At 38.0% G+C, this 20,931-nt stretch overlaps 4 protein-coding genes across 9 annotated transcripts; 3 read left to right on the top strand and 1 right to left on the bottom strand.

Moving 5' to 3' along the window:
* Window positions 1–251: 251 nt before the first annotated feature.
* On the bottom strand, window positions 252–4,208 carry LOC108770698 (uncharacterized). Of its 2 annotated transcripts, XM_018522385.1 has the most exons (7): window positions 3,662–4,208; window positions 3,426–3,538; window positions 3,089–3,307; window positions 2,570–2,991; window positions 1,657–2,371; window positions 1,314–1,548; window positions 252–1,186 (listed from the first exon to the last, which is right to left on the bottom strand). In XM_018522385.1, exons 1-7 carry the CDS (start codon window positions 3,750–3,752, stop codon window positions 981–983), a joined length of 2,001 nt encoding a protein of 666 aa, XP_018377887.1. In that variant the 5' UTR covers window positions 3,753–4,208; the 3' UTR covers window positions 252–980. The 2 variants fall into 2 exon arrangements, with proteins under 2 accessions (XP_018377887.1, XP_018377888.1); XM_018522386.1 differs by lacking the exon at window positions 1,314–1,548 and having other exon boundaries at window positions 993–1,164.
* A 1,965-nt stretch (window positions 4,209–6,173) lies between these two features.
* On the top strand, window positions 6,174–9,344 carry Spx (Spliceosomal protein on the X). 4 transcript variants are annotated; one of them, XM_018522390.1, is made up of 5 exons: window positions 6,174–6,274; window positions 6,358–6,420; window positions 6,701–6,784; window positions 8,006–8,280; window positions 8,357–9,344. In XM_018522390.1, the coding sequence occupies exons 2-5, from the start codon at window positions 6,387–6,389 to the stop codon at window positions 9,197–9,199; spliced, it is 1,236 nt and encodes a 411-aa protein (XP_018377892.1). In that variant the 5' UTR covers window positions 6,174–6,274; window positions 6,358–6,386; the 3' UTR covers window positions 9,200–9,344. The 4 variants fall into 4 exon arrangements, with proteins under 4 accessions (XP_018377892.1, XP_018377889.1, XP_018377891.1 ...); XM_018522387.1 differs by having other exon boundaries at window positions 6,174–6,291; window positions 6,324–6,420; XM_018522389.1 differs by having other exon boundaries at window positions 6,258–6,274; window positions 6,354–6,420.
* Window positions 9,345–9,734: 390 nt separating this feature from the next.
* On the top strand, window positions 9,735–11,291 carry LOC108770663 (uncharacterized). Its single transcript, XM_018522333.1, has 3 exons — window positions 9,735–9,774; window positions 10,213–10,311; window positions 10,593–11,291. Exons 1-3 carry the CDS (start codon window positions 9,735–9,737, stop codon window positions 10,814–10,816), a joined length of 363 nt encoding a protein of 120 aa, XP_018377835.1. The 3' UTR covers window positions 10,817–11,291.
* A 2,954-nt stretch (window positions 11,292–14,245) lies between these two features.
* LOC108770703 (uncharacterized) lies at window positions 14,246–20,185 on the top strand. 2 transcript variants are annotated; one of them, XM_018522402.1, is made up of 4 exons: window positions 14,246–14,363; window positions 14,917–15,058; window positions 16,174–16,608; window positions 20,050–20,185. In XM_018522402.1, exons 1-4 carry the CDS (start codon window positions 14,264–14,266, stop codon window positions 20,096–20,098), a joined length of 726 nt encoding a protein of 241 aa, XP_018377904.1. In that variant the 5' UTR covers window positions 14,246–14,263; the 3' UTR covers window positions 20,099–20,185. The 2 variants fall into 2 exon arrangements, with proteins under 2 accessions (XP_018377904.1, XP_018377903.1); XM_018522401.1 differs by lacking the exon at window positions 20,050–20,185 and having other exon boundaries at window positions 16,174–16,694.
* The last annotated feature ends 746 nt before the right edge of the window (window positions 20,186–20,931 follow it).

The raw sequence follows: 20,931 nt of genomic DNA, 5'->3' as shown, positions 1-20,931 counted from the left end.
ATTTTAATAATTAGATTGTCCAATCTTGTTATGAAAACAAGACTAACAAAATTAAAAAGTCTAATTAAAAATAATATATATACTTTGTAACAAGAAAGAAATCTCATAAATTGACAATCGACAAAAGAGATTCGGACATATAAAGAAATATACTTTCATTTGATTTAATTTGAAATGTTTAAATATGTTTACAGTTTACACAATCAAAACATTTACATTATTATACATGCAAAAATAAAACAGCAATGTTTGTACAATGAGTTTCATAAATAATATAAGCGATACAAGTTTAATAATCTGACGTGAGATTCAACTGTGTTACAAGTTATCATTCTCACCCTTGTCGCACAAATGTATATGTGTGTAATATGAGTTTTTTGTTGATAGATTCTTTGTTGTTAATATCATTAATCCAAAGATTAGATAAGTAGTCAATTAAATATTTTTGTTAGAAAATGTGAGCATCTAAGACACGAATTTGTGTATAATTTCGCGGAAAGAATTCTGCCATAAATCGTTGAACTATTTATTTATTTAGTTTAATTGTTTGTTGAATTGTGTTATTGCATGGCGATGTAAATATTTTGTTATGATGGTACAATATAAATATGTAAATGATTCATTCACGTTCTATTCCATTCACAATACCAACATGTAACTTAAAATTTCAGTGTCAAAGATCTGCCCAAAGAACGGGTAAATCGTAAATGTAAAGATCCTTGAATGTGGATCGAATTATTACTTAAGAAACGGTCCAGTTATGAATATGATGGTATCAATGTTTTTTGATCACTGTTTCGAACTTAATCGATTACAATATATTTTACAAAACGAAAAATAAAAAATATGTATGCATATAGGTATATCTCTTGCACATAGTATATACGAAGTTGAGCACAAGGAAGGAAAACGTCCTTCCCTTTCTTCTTTCTTCCCTTCTGTGATAAATCTGAATCATCGATATCAGCTACCTCATTACGTCAGTATCCTGGAGACGTAGTCGGATTGAGTGGACCAGGACTTGGACTTCGGATAGGTGCTCTCGGAACGCCTAGAACGCCGGCGAGATTTCGTACGCTTTTAGGGAACGCTCTCGCAATGATAAAATGCTGAGGACCGATCAAGGCGTCTCCCATTATACCGAGGCGTACGCTGTCCCCATGCCTGTGCAGAGTCATAGACATGTCTAAAAGCATAACACAAGTTTTTTGATCGCAAAGAAACGCGATATAATATATAAAAGAAAAGCATTGCAGATATCGCGCAAAAGCGCGAAACACATTAATGACATATATGTATATCAATATATGTACTGCAATTTCCTTGCGGCGGTCGCCAGTAAACCGCTCCGTCTATGCCCTCCACAGGTAAATCTCCATCAACATGCGTTAAACATAGAGAGTATCTTTTCGACAGTTGATTTAAAAGTAATTTCAAAACGATGGACGGGACGCAGGAGGAAATTAATCCGTAGGATGTTTCCGCTGCCGTGATAGCGTAAATTGCGCTTTGCCGGGACCTGGCATTCTGCACGTTTCGCCGAATAACCTTGGGGAATGATCCAACGCGACGCGTTGGAATTAGATCTAATTGTAATTGTATCTTTTCGCGCGCTCGTAAGTAAGTGATTCGAGTAAGTGATTATGCCTGCGATACCTGCAACATTTCAATGAGGTCGTCGTGGAACAATGGCGTTCTGGTTGGTAACGCGATACAGAGGATACCTCTAGCCTCGTGATTTCGAAGAAACACTGCTCGCTGACTCACGTATTTGACTGTCGCGAATACATCATCCGGTCGAACGTTGACGGGCAAGTGCTTGAAGTATTCTTTCAGGGCGTCCACGGTAGCCGTTAAAAGAATCTCCATCTCCGTCGCGCCAGTCACATTAGCCATTTTTCGTATGAGCTCGACGTCCACCTTTTCCGACCAAGCCACTACTTTCCTGCCACACGGTGAGATGGTCTGCGGTCGATTCGATTGCGGATTCTTCAAAAATACCTCCTCGATTATGATTTTCGGTGCAGTCGCGGCTATCCAGCTAATGGACATGGTCTCCCGAATTGCTTGAAGCGCCAGGGGAAGGTAACACGACAGTGTGTACATCAAGGTATCTGCAGGATAACTGCAATGTCTATGCCGCGACTGTAAAGCTCGCAATTCTCGAACGAGCAAGAGAGGCGTCTTTAAAAACGACGTAACCGTGATGTACCAGGACAGAGCAACGCACGTGTAGAGAATGTTGATCGGATGAAAAGATTTCGCAATGGAGTCATATATCATCCAAGAATTGAAATTTCTCTTGCTCGATTCTCGCCGGACGATCGACAGAAGCTCCAAAAATTTCAATCCTTCCGACTTTCGGCACTGTCTAAAAATATGACAAAACAATAAATATAATAATTTTAACATTATCGCGATATACGTTATACTTAATCCTTTGGAATATTCGCGGAATAAAGGCTATAGCAACAGCGGTCTGTATAATATTGTACTTGTTGTACTTAATCCTCTGGAATGAGAGGCAACTCGAGTACTATTGTATATCATGCCGCGGGCAATCGAATACCTGGCCAATTCCTTCAGAATGCAAACAAATACTATCGTCGCAATCTTGACACCCTGAAACACTCCTATACGCTTCTTTAGAATTCCCGGCTGCTCTATAGGATCGTTATTGCAAAGGAAATCGTTCCAGTAGTTGCTAAAGCTCTCTCGGAACATTTGTCGGAGACGCGGTAGAGCGGAGGGTTGGACGTACAAATTCGTAAAGGGCGAATCGCTCTCTTGACAAGTCCAGTTGTCCGTCGAATATTTCAACGGCAAAAAATTCGCCAAAGTTAGACGCTCCTGCCGCAGGAGCAAGTGATGCGCTCGCACGAGACATATCTGACGTAGTTCCTCTCCTCGCACGAACAAGTTGACTACGTGCACTTGCCAAGGCGGTAATTCCTTTGGAAGAAACTTGGATGTGACGTCGCTTATGTAATCCTACGACACAAAGGAATTGTCTATACGTCAAATATAGCTGGCTCTGCTCTCTATGCCAAGTATAAAGTATAATAATAATTGAATGAAAGAACGCGACCTGTATATTGTTCTCGGTGATAGGACGACCTCGAAAAGAGTACGGTGTATTTGCGAGATGATTGTCCACGGAAAAGGAATCGAGTTCTTTCCATACGTATACGCCCCATCGCGTGAAGAGAGCCGATTTAAGGAATTTTCTCGTCGAAGTTAGATGCGTCAAGTGATTTCTCACGTCCTTCACGATCGAACGTCCTTGTACGAGAAGGATGCATATGCCCTATGCATGTATCGTCGTGATGATAGATAAACAATCAGTCAGTATATGTAGCGATTAAAATTGACCCAATCGAAATTCATCGATATTATATGAAGAGTATATATAGGTATATACTTACGGGATTGCGTCCTTGGTCCAAGATGCTGCGAATACTCTTCTCCTCCACAACGACGTAACTCGGATATTTCCATTTGACAAAGCATATCCAACATTTTCTTGTCCACGTCACCACTTAAAAATGCCAAATATACACGTATCACAATAATATAGCCCATGTTAGAAGAGAGAGAGAGAGAGAGAGAGAGAATTACAATAAAAAGAGCTCGAAAATACATTCGAAACAACAATAATTACCTACGTACGCGATAAAAAGAAGCGGAACTAAGAAAGTCATCAATATAAAACTGAAGCCGAAATTTATCGGAGAAATAACGATACCAAACATGACATCTAATCTTGCGATACAATTTTCGCCTATTACATCGAACAAGAACCGCGCCGCTCTGGCTCCCCCAGTTTCCGATATCTTACTGCTGATGCTATAACTCGGCGCAATTTAATTCACGGCATCCGCATTCTCGTATGCATGCGTCCCCGCGGGATGCGACGCGAACGATTATACATCGAGTCTGACCTTTCACGACCCTTGGCAAAAAGAAAGCCAAGCGAGATACTATTCCTTCGTGATACTCACCTCTCACCGTCGAACTCGTCGAAAGATCTCGTCAGAAGTCCGCGAGAGTTATCAATTTATCATTGCCGAGTGACCGCACCGAGTGACAGTCATTGTTGCAACAATCAGTCGTTGCGGAAAGAGCAAGGGTTCGAGATGTAATAATAAGTCTTTATAGTTGTAAACCTTTTATGAGAAGAAATTCTTCACGGACGAACCCTAATTAATTGCGAAAATAATACGTGGTTTATATTTATAAATAAATAGTTGCGCTAATGTCACGTTGAAGCGTTATAATTTTGCGTCTGCAAATTATTGTCGAGAGGGATCCAAGTGTATTATACTCGGAGAACATGCATATTTGAAAGACATTCAAAAGAGAGAGACTACCGTACCGTCTTGAACTAGACGACTTGAACACAACAGCACGTGTGACAGTTTGACGACTAATAGTCGACTTTGTTTCGTCAACTTAAAGTCGACTTGTAAGTTGTAGACTATTTTAGGATAGCTTTTTGTTGATTTTGAATGTTGACTGTAAGCCGACTCGAGCTCGACTATTTCCGAAAATCTGAAATTTGCCACCTTTCCATATCCGACTTTTAATCAAATTGTATTGTTAATTTTCTTTTTATTATTAATAATAATATCCAGATGCGCTACATATATTACAGAGGACATAAAACACTAAAAAATGACTAAAAGATATGGCTTTCTTTCAGGTCATTTGCAAAACGAACGACACAGTGTATTCCACAATATATGATTTCTGATAGGTTGACATTTTTATTCTCTGTTCTCAGCTGTGTTCCCTTTATTGTGCGGAGCCCCTTAAGCTATTCAACTATTGCTAGAATGATTACAACTGATTTGGTATTCGGCAATGTATATATTTCCGTCAATCGCAGAACTTTCAGTTTTTTTTAGGATTATTACGACTATAGACGACATTAAAGTTCCTATAACGGAGTCTAGACAATGCTGGACAATGCTGGACAATGCTGAACGGCCAGGTAGAACACGGAGTCATAATTGTGTCACAATGATATCACAGAACGTCATCATGATGTCATTTGTCATACCTAAAAATTGACTTATAAATGATGAATGAGGTCATGCCATGACCTCATCATGACTTTATGACTTCTGTGTTCTACTTGGGAAGCGATTGCTGATTGGTTCCGTCATTAACAGTCAATTGACGCTATAATCGTTAACTAGCGACAGCCAATGATAGGATAATCCTGGAAGAAAGCGCGGCTCTCAATGGCTGTCACTAGTTAACGATAGCGATAATTGTCGATAAAATGCTAAAGAGAATCCCGTAACAGCAATATTATAGATTAGTATACACATTATACACAGATATATCATTGTATAGACGATTGCAAGACATTGTCACGCTGTCAGACATATTTTTGCTCGCTTGTACAATTCTATTCTACTTAATCTTTCATCTTGGATCATTTAAATAGTTTGAATTCATCTTTATTGTCGCGTATATAACGGCAAGCAGTTATTTGAATTGCGCGGCAAACGCGGCGACACATTTCCGGTTTTGACTGTTAATGGTGGACGAGCATGCGCGCGAATATAGTGTCCAGATTGTTAGAGGGACTCTAGACGACATATGAGACAGAGCAAATATATTAATACTCGAAGGAAGGGACTGAGCACGAGAATTAATCTAGTAACACTAAAGCGGGGAGCACAGACTCTTGCTTAACGCATGACACATGAGGCATAAGAAATTGAACCAACCAGAGTTCTCTATTACAAGGAAGGGAAAGAAACGGAGAACTTCGATTGGTACATATTCTTATGCATTACATGTTATGCGTTATGCAAGAGTCTGTGCTCCCCGCTTTATTTAGACTTAAATTGTAGACGTAAGTAACGCACAAGCTTAACCAATTGCAGTTGGCGCGGAACGCTTGTGATTGGTTCTGCTCTCGTTCCGCGTAAAGCGGGGAGCACAGACTCTTGCATAACGCATAACACATGAGGCATAAGAAATTGGACCAACCAGAGTTCTTTATTACATGGAAGGGAAAGAAACGGAGAACTTCGATTGGTACATATTCTTATGCATTACGTGTTATGCGTTATGCAAGAGTCTGTGCTCCCCGCTTTACGCTATTCCGCTGCATGGGTAAGGTCAGCTAAAATAGAGTTTTGGAACAGGGTAATTCTAATAGGATCAATAGGATGTCTTTTCTAATAGGATCTCCTTCTCTTTCTCTCTTCAAACACAGTTTAAATAACAATCGATAACAATTGATTGGGGTATACTTGTAAGTTTACTAATTAGATATGTTTTACAAGGTTTAATTATATAATGATCAATATTTATTAAACGAAACAATTAATTTGTCAGTAATTCTCGGGTAAATATTGATTGATAATATGGCAGCCGGTCCAATTGCGGAGCGTAACCAAGGTATGTGATCCGATCTTTTAGTTTAAATAATTTAGCTTAAATAATTTTTATATAACCTCTTGTTCCAAAAGAATATATATGTGAAAAGAAATACTTTGATTATATTTATCTTACCGTCACATTACAAATTAGGTTAGACACTTGCTATTAAAGTTAACCTTAAAAATATATTTTATGGTATTGAATACCTAGCTAGAGAAATGTATGTCATATGAATATTCAAATGTATAATAAATTAATCTTTGTATTTATTACATCTTTGATATGAAAATTTATATAGATGCAACAATATACGTTGGAGGTTTGGATGACAAAGTCACAGAATCCCTTATGTGGGAATTATTTGTTCAATCGGGACCTGTTGGTAAGCATATGCGTTATTCATTATTATGTGTTATATGTAAATTTGAGTATTTTTTAAATTTATAGTGGTAACTAATAGTTTATATGGCACCATAGATTTGACTACGTACATATACCTTTAATATCTTCTTAAAAATATATACAGAATGTTTGATAAGTAACGATAAAACTTTTGCATAGGGGTAGAGCGGACTAAATTGAGTCAAAACATTCTCTACCATTTTGCAGTTTTCGCAATAGTTGATAATATCAATTACTAAAGATCACCAAATATTGGTTTTCAATAATTTTGTACCCAAGTACCATCAACCTTACAGAAAAACATTATGAGACAAAAATTGTTTGTTTTCTTCTCATAGGGGCCTAAAAATGTTTTCAGAATTTTTTGTCAATTTTTTAGTACTGCATCTTCTTATTGGCAACTATTTTTACTAACATGAAAAAATGCACTACTAAAAAATTCTGAAAAAATTCTCAGAACTCTATGAGAAGAAAATAAACAATTTTTATCACTTGCTATTTTTCTATAAAGTTGATAGTAGGGGAGACCGGGGCTGGTTGTTGTACAAGGCTGATTGTCAAAATGCTTACAACTCTAGTAATTTAAGTGCACCTATGACAGCGCAGATTCCTAACTGCCCTTATTTAATTACTATTATTAGAACTATTTTTTACTTATATTATTACTATAATTACTATTATTTCTTAAAATATAGAACAGATATTAAAATAAGATGAAATGTATTTTTTATATGTGTTATCCATAACAAATATGCTACTACCAATGTTAGAACATGTGACAATCAACTCAGAACACAGGATTAATTATCACATTTTCGCAGCTTCATTCAAAATTAAATACCTTATTTTTACGATATGATGAATTCACGAGTAATACTTTGTTTAATATCTAAAGGATGTAGGTATATTATAACGTATATAACATTTCAAAATCAGCCATCCACTTTTTTTTTAAATATCACTAATCAAAAACTGTGACAACCGACCCCAGTCTCTCCCCTAGTTGAGTAAAAAATTATTGAAAACCAATATTCAATTTTTATTAATTAATATCTTGTTGATCATTGTCGAAATTGTAAAATGATAGAGGACTTTCCATTTTCGACTCAATTTAGTCTGCTCTACCCTTATGCAAGAGTTTTATCGTTACTTATCAAACATTTTGTATATTTTATATATATAATATATAATTTCTTTTCAGTTAATGTACACATGCCGAAGGATAGAGTAACTCAAATGCATCAAGGATACGGCTTTGTTGAATTTATGGGAGAAGAAGATGCAGATTATGCTATTAAAATCATGAATATGATCAAACTTTACGGCAAACCTATTCGTGTAAACAAGGCTAGTGCACACCAGAAGAACTTGGATGTAGGAGCAAATATATTTATAGGAAATCTTGATCCAGAAGTAGATGAAAAATTGTTGTATGACACGTTTAGTGCGTTTGGCGTGATTTTGCAAACACCAAAAGTACGTTCAATTTATTTGATTACAATCGACTGTTTTTTCTTTGACTGCTATATAACGAAATAATTTTACATTATAGATAATGAGGGATCCCGAGACAGGTAACTCGAAAGGCTTTGCTTTCATTAATTTCGCTTCTTTTGATGCCTCAGATGCCAGCATTGAGGCAATGAACGGTCAATATCTGTGCAATCGGCCAATTTCGGTATCTTATGCATTTAAACGCGATGCCAAGGGCGAGAGACACGGTAGTGCTGCCGAAAGACTTTTAGCGGCTCAAAATCCTCTGAGTCAAGCGGACAGACCGCATCAATTATTTGCGGATGCGCCACCTCTGGCGCCGCCACCTATGCCAAATTCAAACGCGAATACCCATCAATCTGCTCATCATCCCCAGCATCATGTGATGCATCATGGAATGGTCGTACCACCACCGCCACCACCGTCTACTCCTGGACCACCAATGGGCCATCCGCCTCCACCGCCTGTCCCACCGCCACCGTCTGGTGGATTTCCACCAGCGAACATCCCTCCGCCTCCTCTCCCTCCAATGTCCATGGCGACGCATCCTCCTCTACCACCCGGGATGCCACCGCCGTTGCCGCCTATGCCGGTGCCGACTTCTCAGGCGCAGTCAGCTGCTTCTAGGATGATGGCACCACCACCACCACATTGGGCTGTCGGGGCACCGCCACAAGGACAATTTCCGCCGCCTCCTCCACCATCTTCCAGCGGTGGTCCTCCACAATTCGGGCAGTATCAGCCTACGCCTCCAAGACCACCTCCAGCTTGGCGACATCCGCCACCGCCGCCCGTTTCGCAAGGTGGCCCACCGCCGCCGCCACCACCCCAATTCCGACCACCCTTCCCACCAAGAGGACCACCGCCACCACCACCGCCACATGATGGCAACCAATATTAATACTATATTTTCGTGACTTATATTTATACATTGTGTGAACACAAATGATAAACGATTCAATTTTGTTTTACAATTATTGTCAACAAATGTATTATTATGAATCGAGAGATCTATGATACATTAGTTAAAACATCAGCTTTTTTATGAAACCGATTTCTTCATTGTTCTTAAATAAATTTGTTCATATTATAACGATTAAGCGTGGTAGAAAATTAAATAATTAATTGGGGTATTATATATATTTAATATCTTAATCAGTTAACACACTATGTAATGTCGCTGGGCATTAACAGCACGTAATGAGAGCATGATGTGTCAATTATAACGTGCGTTTCGCTCGGTCACTTCTATCGATCGATTAGGCTTTGGCGCTTGAATAACGTACCTACCTACCTACATACATACCGCGTTTGTTCCATCGATTATTTTGTGCCTGTCCAGTCCAGTCAACGATAGTCGCAACAGCAAGTCTACTGTCGAATATCCTACTATGTTTCGCGTAATTATTATTTTTTTTTTAAATAAAACTGAACAAATGATCACTTTCTGTGGGGATGGAGTTACTAAGAAAATTTGTATGCGATACACGTCACGTGTCATAATATTAATTTAGTAAATAAAACGTGGTGTCAACGCAACAGACAGAAAGACCATCAAAATAATTTTGTAAGTTTTTTTCAGAATATTTACAATCACAATACGACTTGATCGATCTGTCGTTGCGCATCCACTATGTCAAACATAAATGTAATTATGGTCGGACGCTTTGTTACGGAAACTTGAGCAGTGAACAATCGCCAATAAGATGGAGCGATAAATTTTTAATCATCTTGCATGCTACAGCAGGGAAAACCAATGTGCTAATGTCGATAGGGATAGATATGGCACTAGTCTTTTATGAACATAGAAACGGCTTCGAACTTTGAAACAACAGTGACATTAACGTGTTTAAGTTATACGTATGCACAGCCGAGTATCGTCCGCATGATCTGCATCGCTGCTATAATTTGCAGCGTCGTTCCATAGTGCAACGGCGAGCACCACGTCATCCTTTGGAAGCCTGGTACTTTTAGCTAGGCAGTGCTTCACTCGTTGTTTCTGTCATTTTTGTGGTAAGCATAAGCACCTATTTAAATGCATCGAGCTTGTTTGGGATACACGAGTATCGATGTCGAAACTTTTCAAGTAGAAGATTCGAAAAATATATGTATATTTTTAATATTGCCGTCTTTTTATCGGCAAAACGACGATCATACAGTTCATGTTCTAAATTCTTCGTCGTTTGTTATTTAAAGCGCGTTGTGCTAAAAAGAATGTATTGTTATTTACTTTGAAATCAGATAAGCGCGGTATATGTAGTTGGATAATCTGCACAAACATAATAATATTTAAGGTATTTCATCCGGACGTATCAACGATAATAGACAAAACGCTCAGGAATTTAATCAACCGAGAGCTAATGAAAACCAGATATCTATAAGTATAGTTCCCACAACGTTTTCGTCGCAGAGAAAGATGCTGGTAATCGGTGCGCAGCCGAGCTTCACGCACATGAGTAAGAGTTGGAACAGTGTCTTTCTCATTTTACATTCACCGCTAATCTACATGCACGTCTGAAAAGACTATTCGTTTACATTGGAAAAATTAAATCTAATAAATAAATAAAAAACGTCGAACAAGTTGCAACAAAAATCTAAGAAAAAGTGTATACGACGCTTGTCATGCCAATTATTCGCCCTTTTAAAAGGTCATCTTTTTTTGCGGATCGATGAAAATTGTATATAGTACTCTTAGTACCGATCTCTCGCGCATTTCTATGCGCCAATAAAATATTGATTTATATTCCAGCACCAGTCGTTGCGTAACAAAGCGCCGCTTTGCCGCTTTGCCGATTCGTCGCAAGATCAGGTTCGAGACGTGTTTCATCAGCGTTCAGTGTTCTCGAAACTTTGTCATCAGTTCTCTCATTCTTTACCGGCACAGCGCGTAGTCGTGCTATCGCCTTTTACTTTCCACTTGTATGTAACAATCGCTAGTAGAGATAACTTGTAATATATACTTAACATAATACAAACATGAAGAATTTCTAATAAATGGGATATGAAAAATTTTATATATTTTTCCTTCCAAAAAAAGATGAATCCCTAATATATGTATAATTGTATGAGAGCTCAGTAAACATCAAATTTGCAAAACAGATTTAGAATTGTCCAGTCAGACAAATCTTATTACGCAAAAGATAAGATAACACTTGACAATATTGAAATCTATTTGTAATTTTACACGAATATGTTATATACGAGCGCGTATATATATTTATTATTTTTATAGGTACAAGAATTATGAATTATCTAACAAGAACAAAAAATTGAAGTAACTAGTTGGGATTGTTTTTAGAAACGGTTAGCTATTACAGCGCCGAGTCGCTTTAATTATCTTTTCCATTGGCTTTAACGAAAGTATCGCGAGTCGATTTCAACCGGCTTGCTTGTGCGTTGACGATAATTGGCTGATTAGATTTACGCAGAAAGTAACACTGTGTGCAGACGCGCGTAGCTCGTACAGACGTCCGTGTGTGAATAAGCACACGGCGACCTTTCTTGAAGCTATATTGTATAATAAAAGAATTATATATATATATATGTACATATATACATGTATATAGATGGACTGCGGTCCGCCCTAATTACGTCTGCGTCGGTTTCGAACAGTTTCGAACGATTCGAACGATTCGAACGACATTTCACTGGGCAGCCGCGAGTTGAGTCGATGTGCGACCAGTGCGACGCGGATAAGCAGGATAACGACGTAGCTTCGCTCCTTAATTCTCTCAGGCCTGCGAACCTGCTCGAAACTCGTTTTTCGCGCTTGACGGGCACAATTCTCGTCGACAATTAAGAGGACATGCTTGTGTCTGTCGGATCTAAACGAGAATGAGAACGAAAGAGTGCGTAGCGTGCAGAGCGAAACCAATTAAAAGGGACAATCCAGCGATGATTCTCCGTTTCTTTCGTGCGCTCGAACGAAATGTACATGTGCATTCTTAAAAGGAACGCGTTTGATAATTATGCGTATATATGTATGTTTATAAATATCCGAAATAAGCTAGCAATCTTCTTATTATATTTGACGATGTACAATGCATCAGCAAAACTAACAAAGCATTGTTAAAACGTTAATTCTCGGAGCAATGTGCTTTACATTAACGATTCTGTAGATTATATTATATGTAGATGTATCTGTAGCTGACACACAATGAGATAGACCATGATTGTAAGAAAAAACGTCAGTTAAATTAAATAAAAGTATTATGATTCAGTAAATTTTACATGAAAGAAATCTTTGTGCTCCCGCGTAAATCGTTTTATCACGGACATTCGATCCGTTTGTATATATACTGCGTGTACAGCAAGAAGCGATCGGAAAATAGACTGTTAAGCTTGACGCGCGACCTCGTTAAACTGTAACGCCAAGTGTCATTCCGATAACCCAACTCGGCTGTTACCATCTCTCTCGACTGTCGACTCAGAGGTCGAGAAACCTCTGAAAAAAAAATGCAAAGAACAGGGAGACTCTGGTTAATGTTGCATACTCGGGAAGCCAAACGAGGAATTTAACTGCAGACTCTCGTCTGGTGCACTTGAAAAGTTATAATGACTTAAGTTATAATGGCGCGCGCCATGATTCGTGAGTCATTGAATGCCGGTATATTGCCGCCATTGCCGGTTGCCGGTCAAACCAGGTCCAACGCAGGAAAACAGGAAAACCCTACATGTTACGCTCTTGATGAAATCGCTCATCACTCTTTCTTCCACATCTTTGTGATACTAGCTTATACAATTGTCACGCGATCGTCAATTTAACGACTACGATGCTACTACGATACTACGTGTACTACGTCAAAAGAGCGAAAAAGAGGAAGACTCAAAAAATCTGAAATTAATATTATTCCGGTTTCTAAGTAATTTTGATCTTACTATAATTACTGATTATCATATATTACGTATTTGCAATATTTTTGCGAGACATCTGGATTTTTTAATAACAATTTTTTACTTTTTCTTGCTTGTCAGGGCTATGCAGTAGCTGTATTTCCCAAATAGTTGCTAATTTTAAAAAGTGGAAATAATTGAGTGAACATGTATCGCTCTATGATGCACATGTACATACGTATACGTATAATTTATTTAATCGTACTATTTTCGCGATATTTTTGCACGTATGTATAAATGACAAAAATATTTCTCGATCGCAGAGAGAAGAGGAAAAAGATGCGCCGCGTCTTGGATTTTTCCGCTAACGAGGACTCTGCGATTCCAGGTCGTCGGCGCCGTCTGGAAGAGAACGTCGTCTCTCTCTCTCTCTCTCTCTCTCTTGCTCTCGCGCGCACAATCATCGTCGACGCGGGACGAGAGCATCGTCTCTCGAAATATACATTCTCGTATATATAAAAGCGTACGTGGGGAGAAATCGGCGTGTTATTCTTCGAATAAATCGGACAAGTTTATAGGAGCGCGGTGACTCCCGTCAGCACTGTCACGGAGCATCCGCGGAAAAAGGGGATTGGATTCGCGCGAAAGCGAAAGCGAAAGCGAAAGCGAAAGCGAAAGCGAGAGCGAAAGCGCGGAAAGCGAAAGGCAGGAAAGAGATTCGCGGCCGAACGAGTAAACGCCGTCGATGATGGAATTAAAATAGATACGGGAATAAATTGTCGAACCGGCCGCGGCCGCACGGCGCGACGCTCTTTTAGTGGGAGGCGCCAAAATTAGAGGAGCCCGCAGGCGAGTATAGCGGCGAAGAGATTCGAGTTTCGTCGCGGTTCCGCGATAGCTTCCTCCTCCCGCGACACAACATTTCGAAACAGTCCTTTCAACCGATAAGACGATCCGTTTCAGCGGAGAATCGCGAGAGTCGTAATACTCGTAATTATGGCACGCAATCCTTCCATCGGCAACGTGGCGCCCGACAAGCGATAAACGCAAACGACTAATTCGGTTTCGCGACCCAATATAAAGAAATTAATTAATTTATTGTTGTCCCCTTCGGAAACCTTGGAGAGAAGAGATGCTCACTCGTCGATTGATAATCGGTCGATCGTTAGTCGGATATCTCCTCGCGGGGTGCATTATCGTGTCTCTGTCGACGAGTGTCGCGCAAGTCGAAGGTGAGCGAGCGGCGAGCCTGCATTTAATTAGAATTGTCAGTATTGTCACCCGCGCTGCAGGCGGCGCCACTCTAATTGGCGCAAAGGGACGCCAATGAAATCGTTAATGCGACGAGCAGAGATGCGCCATTAATTAAACGCGTTCTTTCTACTTTCTATGTGAGATTCTAGTTACACTGAATTATAATAAATATTTCATTCCAACAATTCGGTATTGTGCATTATACAAAATAAAAGCGATTAATTGCGAGCTATGATATACATATACATATACTCGTATGTATAGAAGATAACGAGCGTATAAATTGACGTGCTCCAAATTTTTCATTTCCTCATGTAGTATAAATCAATGATCGAGTTTCATCATTATAATTTTTAAAATCGAATTTTTATTTTTCGCAAATTATAAGCTACGTACGCTTTGCGAAACTTGACAAAATTCATAAACACTATTGTGAGTAAATTTTTTTGTCAACTCTAACATTTGACCTCTCCATTTTAGACTGCTTCTTTGGACTGTTCGATCGTTACACAAATGTTATGTTTTACATAGGCAGAAAGTGCGTGTGTACGAGCAAAGCCTGCAAAGAAGCAGGCATAGATACTTGTAGAACGAGATTCTTCTGCTACACGGAACTTATCGTGACAACGGGACAGGAAATTGGTGAAAGTACAATCACGAGAGGATGCACGGAGTATGTACATACATATATGTATAATGATTGTCACTTTTTGCAGATGTTTAACGAAAGTTATGCATAAGTAAATACCAATTAGCATTCTTCTATCACACATACAACTTTTTCTATTCTCAAAAACATATATTTTTTTATCTTATATCAATTAAAATGCCAAAAGGCAAGACGTTGTGTCTCTTCATGAACAGGATTTTATTTGTCGTTTTGTACAAGTTTCATTAACGGTGTAATATAAATTCAGGAATGCATTATGGCGTGCGAATATACATACTTAACCTTGACGAGATAATCGAACGAAAAGGTTTCCACGATTTTTATTAAATGCCGTACATTAATAAATTACCGTCATCACCTTAAACATGGCAGTTGCGACAAGGATTCGTTCAACCAAATCCGGATATTATGTTAATAAGACTATGTGGTATTCATTTTCTGCATACAAGTTTTTATACAAGCAGAGAGTTCTTTTGCTATTCAATTTGAGACACACATCACAAAAGCTCTAATTCAAATATTTCCAAACTTTTCCGAATGCCAGGATATAATTGTTTCAAAATAAAACCAATCGTGTGTTTCCAGTAATAAAAGAACGTATACTAAATGCAAAAATTCAAGTCGATCGGACGAGATCTTGGTTCCCGAGATATTATGTCAACGCGGTTGAAAAATACTGTATTCGATGTAGATTCCATTATCATTTGACTGGGCCTGCGGACCATTTTAGTAAACAATGAATAACTCAGTTATTGTACCTACATTATTTCTGTGAACGGCTTTGGTAATATATTTTCCAGACTTTATCAACTTTCCGAAAATGCAATAAAAAAAATCTATTTTTTTGACCCGACAAAGTAAAATACGTCCCCTTAAATTCTTAAATCTATTCCTCGTTCGAGGAAAATTTAATAATTGACGATTCAGCTCACTGTTGTGATTAGATATGTTGCAACTCAAAAAATGACAAGATCGCGAAAGTTGTATTGCCTCTCGTGCGATAGTTGAATGACATTGTTAGGCATCGCGTAAGCGTCGCTGCATTAGCTATCGGCAACGTGCGGCGACGGGTGGGTTCACGGAACTTTATCAATTGATGTTCGCAATATCACACGCAGGGGTGCCACGCCATTGTTGTGCGAAACAAAGTCCTGGGTCACGAGGTCACGATCGGTCAACGCCATGGAACTGTCGACAAGTCCTCGGGTTCTCGTGCCCTGGCCCAGATTGAAATGTTGCAACAGTCATGACTACTGCAATGCTAACGACGACGACGACGACGACGAGGAGAACGCCAGCACATGGACGCACGAAAGAAAGATTCAGATGGATCAGACATATTCTACGGTAAATCGCGAGACGCTAATGGACTATCTAACGTCAACGAATCGTCATACAATATTAACATTACAACCTGATCGAAACTATGAGGATTCAATAGAATCAACCAATCGACTTCTCCAGAATCGCATCAAAGCGCTTCACATCGCCGCTCTTGTTCTTGCAGTTGCAGTCCTTATATGCGTCCTCGCATCTTGCTATGTGATTACAAGGTTCGTATATTTTTCTCACATCTATATTATACGTACGTATAAATTAATTCTTCATTTACACAGTTGATATTTGAAAAAATATGATCTCGCGCGTGAAAAGAAATCAATATTAAATTAATTATTATATCAAAGAAATTTGGCGATAACAGGGCAATAGGAGCGGCGGTCGTTGTGCAAAAAAATAATATACAGATATAATATAAAGCTCTTTATTAAATTAATTACGCGCTTACGTGTCTCGGCTCATTTTTTAGCTCTCTTCAGGGACATAAATCACCGTTATAAATACAATTTATACGTAATAACTACCAATTGTCATAGTGAGCTCGCTTCGCTACACTAAAAGATCTCTATACAAGAATTAAACTCAGATGAATGTTAAAAAGAAAAGAGAAAAAAAATTTTTTTTTGTTGATAGAGTGATTTTGCTTTCGAATCTGAAATTTCACTTTGATAATTTTGTCTTATAATTAAAATACTGTTAGAGAATGTGACTATCCATTGAGTTTCATTTTTGATAATATTAATAATCGTCTCAAGGACATTGTTAGGTCTAGTAATATAAAAAGTAAAAGTGAAAATAACGCTGAAATTGTACGACCTTCATGGTTTACTATTCCTTATGTTCCTAATATTACCGAAAAGTTTAACAGATTAAATAGCGATTGTATTAAAGTATCGTTTTGTAGTAATAATAAATTACGGGAATATATATATTCATTAAGGTGCATAAGGATCCGCTGCCGTATAATGTGATGAAATCGAATGTCGGGTATAAGATTTCTTGTAAGGATTGCGACGCGAGTTATGTGAGACAGACGAGCAGACAGTTGAAGTCCAGAATTACTGAGCACAAGAATCGTTATCCGGTGGAATACATCTACCCGTTCGGTTATAACTGATCACCGTTTGCAAGAGAACCATGAGTTCGATTGGCAGAACGTTGCAATTTTGGATAAGGAACCTCAGTATAGGAAAAGATTGGTTTCGGAAATGTTATACATCAGAAGACAGACGCATGGGCTCAATTTACAGATAGACATAGAGGGGCTTCTCAAGGCCTACTTTCCGATTATTGGCAAGCTATAAATGTCGACTTGTTTTGGTTTCGGTCAGTCAGTGTCGTCCTTGCATAGAAACTAAGTCTTTCTATCTTGACTATATTGACCATTCGTTATCTGATTCCTTTTTTGAATTAAATAACGAATTAACTTTAGAGTTTTAAAATTAAGACGTTTTAACTAATTTTAATGAGCAGTACACTTAATTTGACACTGACTGGCACCAACAAGTCAAAAACTAGTTCTTTATTAGATAATTGTATTCATTGTTTGTGATATGGTGTATTCGGTTCGTGGTGAGCTTCCTTACTTTCACTGGGTTTCAAATTTATTAAGGTTTTCCAAATTTCATCTCTGATAAATTCAAATAATTTTTTTTTCTCTTTTCTTTTTAACATTTATATATATTATTTGTGCAACGACTGCCGCGCCTGACTCCTATATTGCCCTGTTATCACCAAATTTCTTTGAACAGTAAGGAGTCCTTATAGATTGATTTATTGATCTTATCTATATCATCTGTACTTTAATATAAAAGAAACATATTAAATAAAATGTGCGTGTAAGAATATTTGTTGCAATGTAAAATAAGTAAATAAAAGTATTATCATTGAAATGTATGTCAATGTGTGTCAATGTGCGAAGAGAGTAGAGACGATACATTATTAACGGTATGAGGTGTAATTAATATTGGATAATTATAAAACGATCGGCGAAGATAAATCTATTCGAAAGTAGCCTTGGTAGAACACAGGGACCACCCTGTGTAACAGATGATGAACATCGAGGCCATACGGCGAGCGTACACATTTATAGTAACCTGCACCTACACGATATAGGACTCGTTTCTCTCAAGTGACACAGCAAATTATTTCGCGATTTCTCGAATAGCAAATCCGCAATACACTTAATTTGATCAATATCTATTGTTAAATTACGTTTGACTATACACGTATGTACACATACGCATGCGCTCACGTGCGAGATTGCGGTTTTATAAATTACATTTAGTAGTTGCTTCGCGAATGGGGAAATTGACTCTGCTGTCTAATTGACAGCATTCCTGCATTTAGGCCTGTCACTTAAAATATTATCTAGAAACTATCCAGTTTCCCCCCTTTTCTTCGGCTATTCGACCGCACTTCCTCCTGGGGTAGTTTGTACTACGGTCGCGATACACTAAAAGCCGCCCTCTTATCAGTCTGCCTCTCGCGACGAGGGGCCGATCCCCAGAGCCTTCAGTTCCTTCGCCATCCTGAAAACCGTAGATAGCATGGTTTGGAGGCTTCTTACAGACCTGCCCTCTAATCTTCATTCTCCGAATGGTTAAGTGGGTTTTCGAGTTCGGGACGGTGTTTCGGTGTTTCGGTGTTTCGGTCGACCCATCTCATATACCTACACCTTAGTAAACGCGCGCATCGTTAGTCTCTTATACTTTTTATCTTGGAGTGGATGACATCGTGCGCGGCCTCCACAATTCGTCTTTATTATTTTTCGATTTCTTCGCGTTTTACACAATAAAAAGGTGACCGAAGAACAATCCTTAACTCTCATTTTTGAATGATAAAGATAAAATTTTATCCATTGTTTAATCGTGCAATTTGGATTTCCATACATCTATCGTGTATAATCGTAAAACTCTATAACTGCGTGGCCCTTGTGTATATGTATATGTATATAGTATTATACGAATGTATTCAATTTGACAAATAATAAGACAAAAGATATATAAATACTATTATGATGTATAAAAAATATTGATTTTTTTCCAGTATAAAAGCTTTTTCTATATATTGCGCGATATTTAATTTAAATGAATTTAATTGAAACCCATTGAAAAAATTACATGATCATCATTCTCCTATCAATAGAGACATTGATTTCAATGTGTAATTTAATCGAGTGTAGTCGCACCAAATTTTTAAATAATTGATTCCTTTAATTATTGTATTGCATTGTAACGATCGTTTCAATTCCACGCCTTTTGTGTCGAAGGATTGTTTTCCACCGCATCATTCACGATTTCTATCCTCATCAGACATATACCGAATAAACCTGTAGGGAGTTGGGACAAGATCCGGTTTTAAGTGGATCGGAATCTCCGGCATCGTGTGTATCGAATCGATTTTTGATCATGATTTATATACAGGAAGCTCGACGAGTTACCTATAAGGATACCGTAACGAATAATCAGATATCAATTTGTGTAAACACAAATATATTTCTTTTTTATCAGATATAATCTAATACCAATAAATCATAAATATGTATTTATCCATCTAATATAGTTTACGATACAACTTGGAAAAATAAATTTTGTACGACAGATGCTGAAAAATGATAAAAATATTACTAATAAATATTTAATTGTATATTATAGATTCCTTCGAAGTAACCGTTATATAATGGACACGGTAAACTGTTGGTGAATATGATGCCGAAACTTACAATTATAGATAGATACATTGTGATTCGATGGAATTGTGATTTTTTTTCTGAAGCGGAATAAGTTAAGATACAGGTACATATATGACTATATTACATCTCATTTTAAACAAGATACGTATAATAGATATAAATAGATATAAACTTGGAATTGTGAATAAAGTAGGAATAGATATATGCATTGCGCGGGATGTAATTATAATATCTTTTATTCTCAGAATCGATCTCTTAAATGTATATACTTGTTTGCGCTCAGGGATATATATACATACATAATTCTCGTCTCGATCGTATGCCGCTGATCGACTAACGAACGGAAAATATAAATAGAAACCGACCGTGCGGGAGATAACTGCTGCCGACAGGCTGGCCGAGTCGTGTATTAAAGCGATTTTTTGTTACGTTCGCGTTCGCTGGATATAGCTTTCAAGTTCCAGCAGTAGCGCCGACACGGTTGTCGGATCACGAGCGATCGAGTATCGCGCGCTACCTAATAATATTATCTCGGCAGACACTATTAACCCTTGACAGTCGAAACGGTAAACTGTTACATCGCTCAATCTTGGATCAAAATTATAGATGCGCGGTTGTCAAATTTGCTTTAATCCGTATTGTATAACATACGTATAGTCAGGGCTGGCGACTTCAGTAGTCCAGTCGGTCTGGAGCACTCCATACATACAAATTTCTAAGTTATAGAATTCCATACATACCTCGTCAGAAGTTTACATTCTATTTATATTAGATATTTTTCGTTTAATTATGTTGAGAATAAGGCCTCAGATATATATGTGTGTGTGTGTGTGTGTGTGTGTCA

The sequence above is a fragment of the Trachymyrmex cornetzi genome, unplaced genomic scaffold (assembly GCF_001594075.2).
Source record: "Trachymyrmex cornetzi isolate Tcor2-1 unplaced genomic scaffold, Tcor1.1 scaffold1307, whole genome shotgun sequence".
In the NCBI taxonomy this organism is placed as follows: Eukaryota; Metazoa; Arthropoda; class Insecta; order Hymenoptera; family Formicidae; genus Trachymyrmex; species Trachymyrmex cornetzi.
This window is presented reverse-complemented; position numbering and strand designations above follow the sequence as displayed.

Excerpts from the sequence above, each read along its gene's own strand:
- LOC108770703 (XM_018522401.1), top strand. The coding sequence starts at position 14,264 with ATGCTCACTCGTCGATTGATAATCGGTCGATCGTTAGTCGGATATCTC. Across the intron at positions 14,364-14,916 it reads GAGTGTCGCGCAAGTCGAAG|GCAGAAAGTGCGTGTGTACG; the intron begins GTGAGCGAGCGG and ends TGTTTTACATAG. Across the intron at positions 15,059-16,173 it reads ATCACGAGAGGATGCACGGA|GGGTGCCACGCCATTGTTGT; the intron begins GTATGTACATAC and ends TATCACACGCAG.
- LOC108770663 (XM_018522333.1), top strand. The coding sequence starts at position 9,735 with ATGATCACTTTCTGTGGGGATGGAGTTACTAAGAAAATTT. Across the intron at positions 9,775-10,212 it reads TGGAGTTACTAAGAAAATTT|CGTCGTTCCATAGTGCAACG; the intron begins GTATGCGATACA and ends TATAATTTGCAG. Across the intron at positions 10,312-10,592 it reads TTGTTTCTGTCATTTTTGTG|GTATTTCATCCGGACGTATC; the intron begins GTAAGCATAAGC and ends ATAATATTTAAG.
- LOC108770698 (XM_018522385.1), bottom strand. The coding sequence starts at position 3,752 with ATGTTTGGTATCGTTATTTCTCCGATAAATTTCGGCTTCAGTTTTATA. Across the intron at positions 3,308-3,425 it reads TGGACCAAGGACGCAATCCC|GGCATATGCATCCTTCTCGT; the intron begins GTAAGTATATAC and ends ATACATGCATAG. Across the intron at positions 1,187-1,313 it reads ACCGCCGCAAGGAAATTGCA|ACATGTCTATGACTCTGCAC; the intron begins GTACATATATTG and ends TTATGCTTTTAG.
- Spx (XM_018522390.1), top strand. The coding sequence starts at position 6,387 with ATGGCAGCCGGTCCAATTGCGGAGCGTAACCAAG. Across the intron at positions 6,421-6,700 it reads AATTGCGGAGCGTAACCAAG|ATGCAACAATATACGTTGGA; the intron begins GTATGTGATCCG and ends AAATTTATATAG. Across the intron at positions 6,785-8,005 it reads TGTTCAATCGGGACCTGTTG|TTAATGTACACATGCCGAAG; the intron begins GTAAGCATATGC and ends ATTTCTTTTCAG.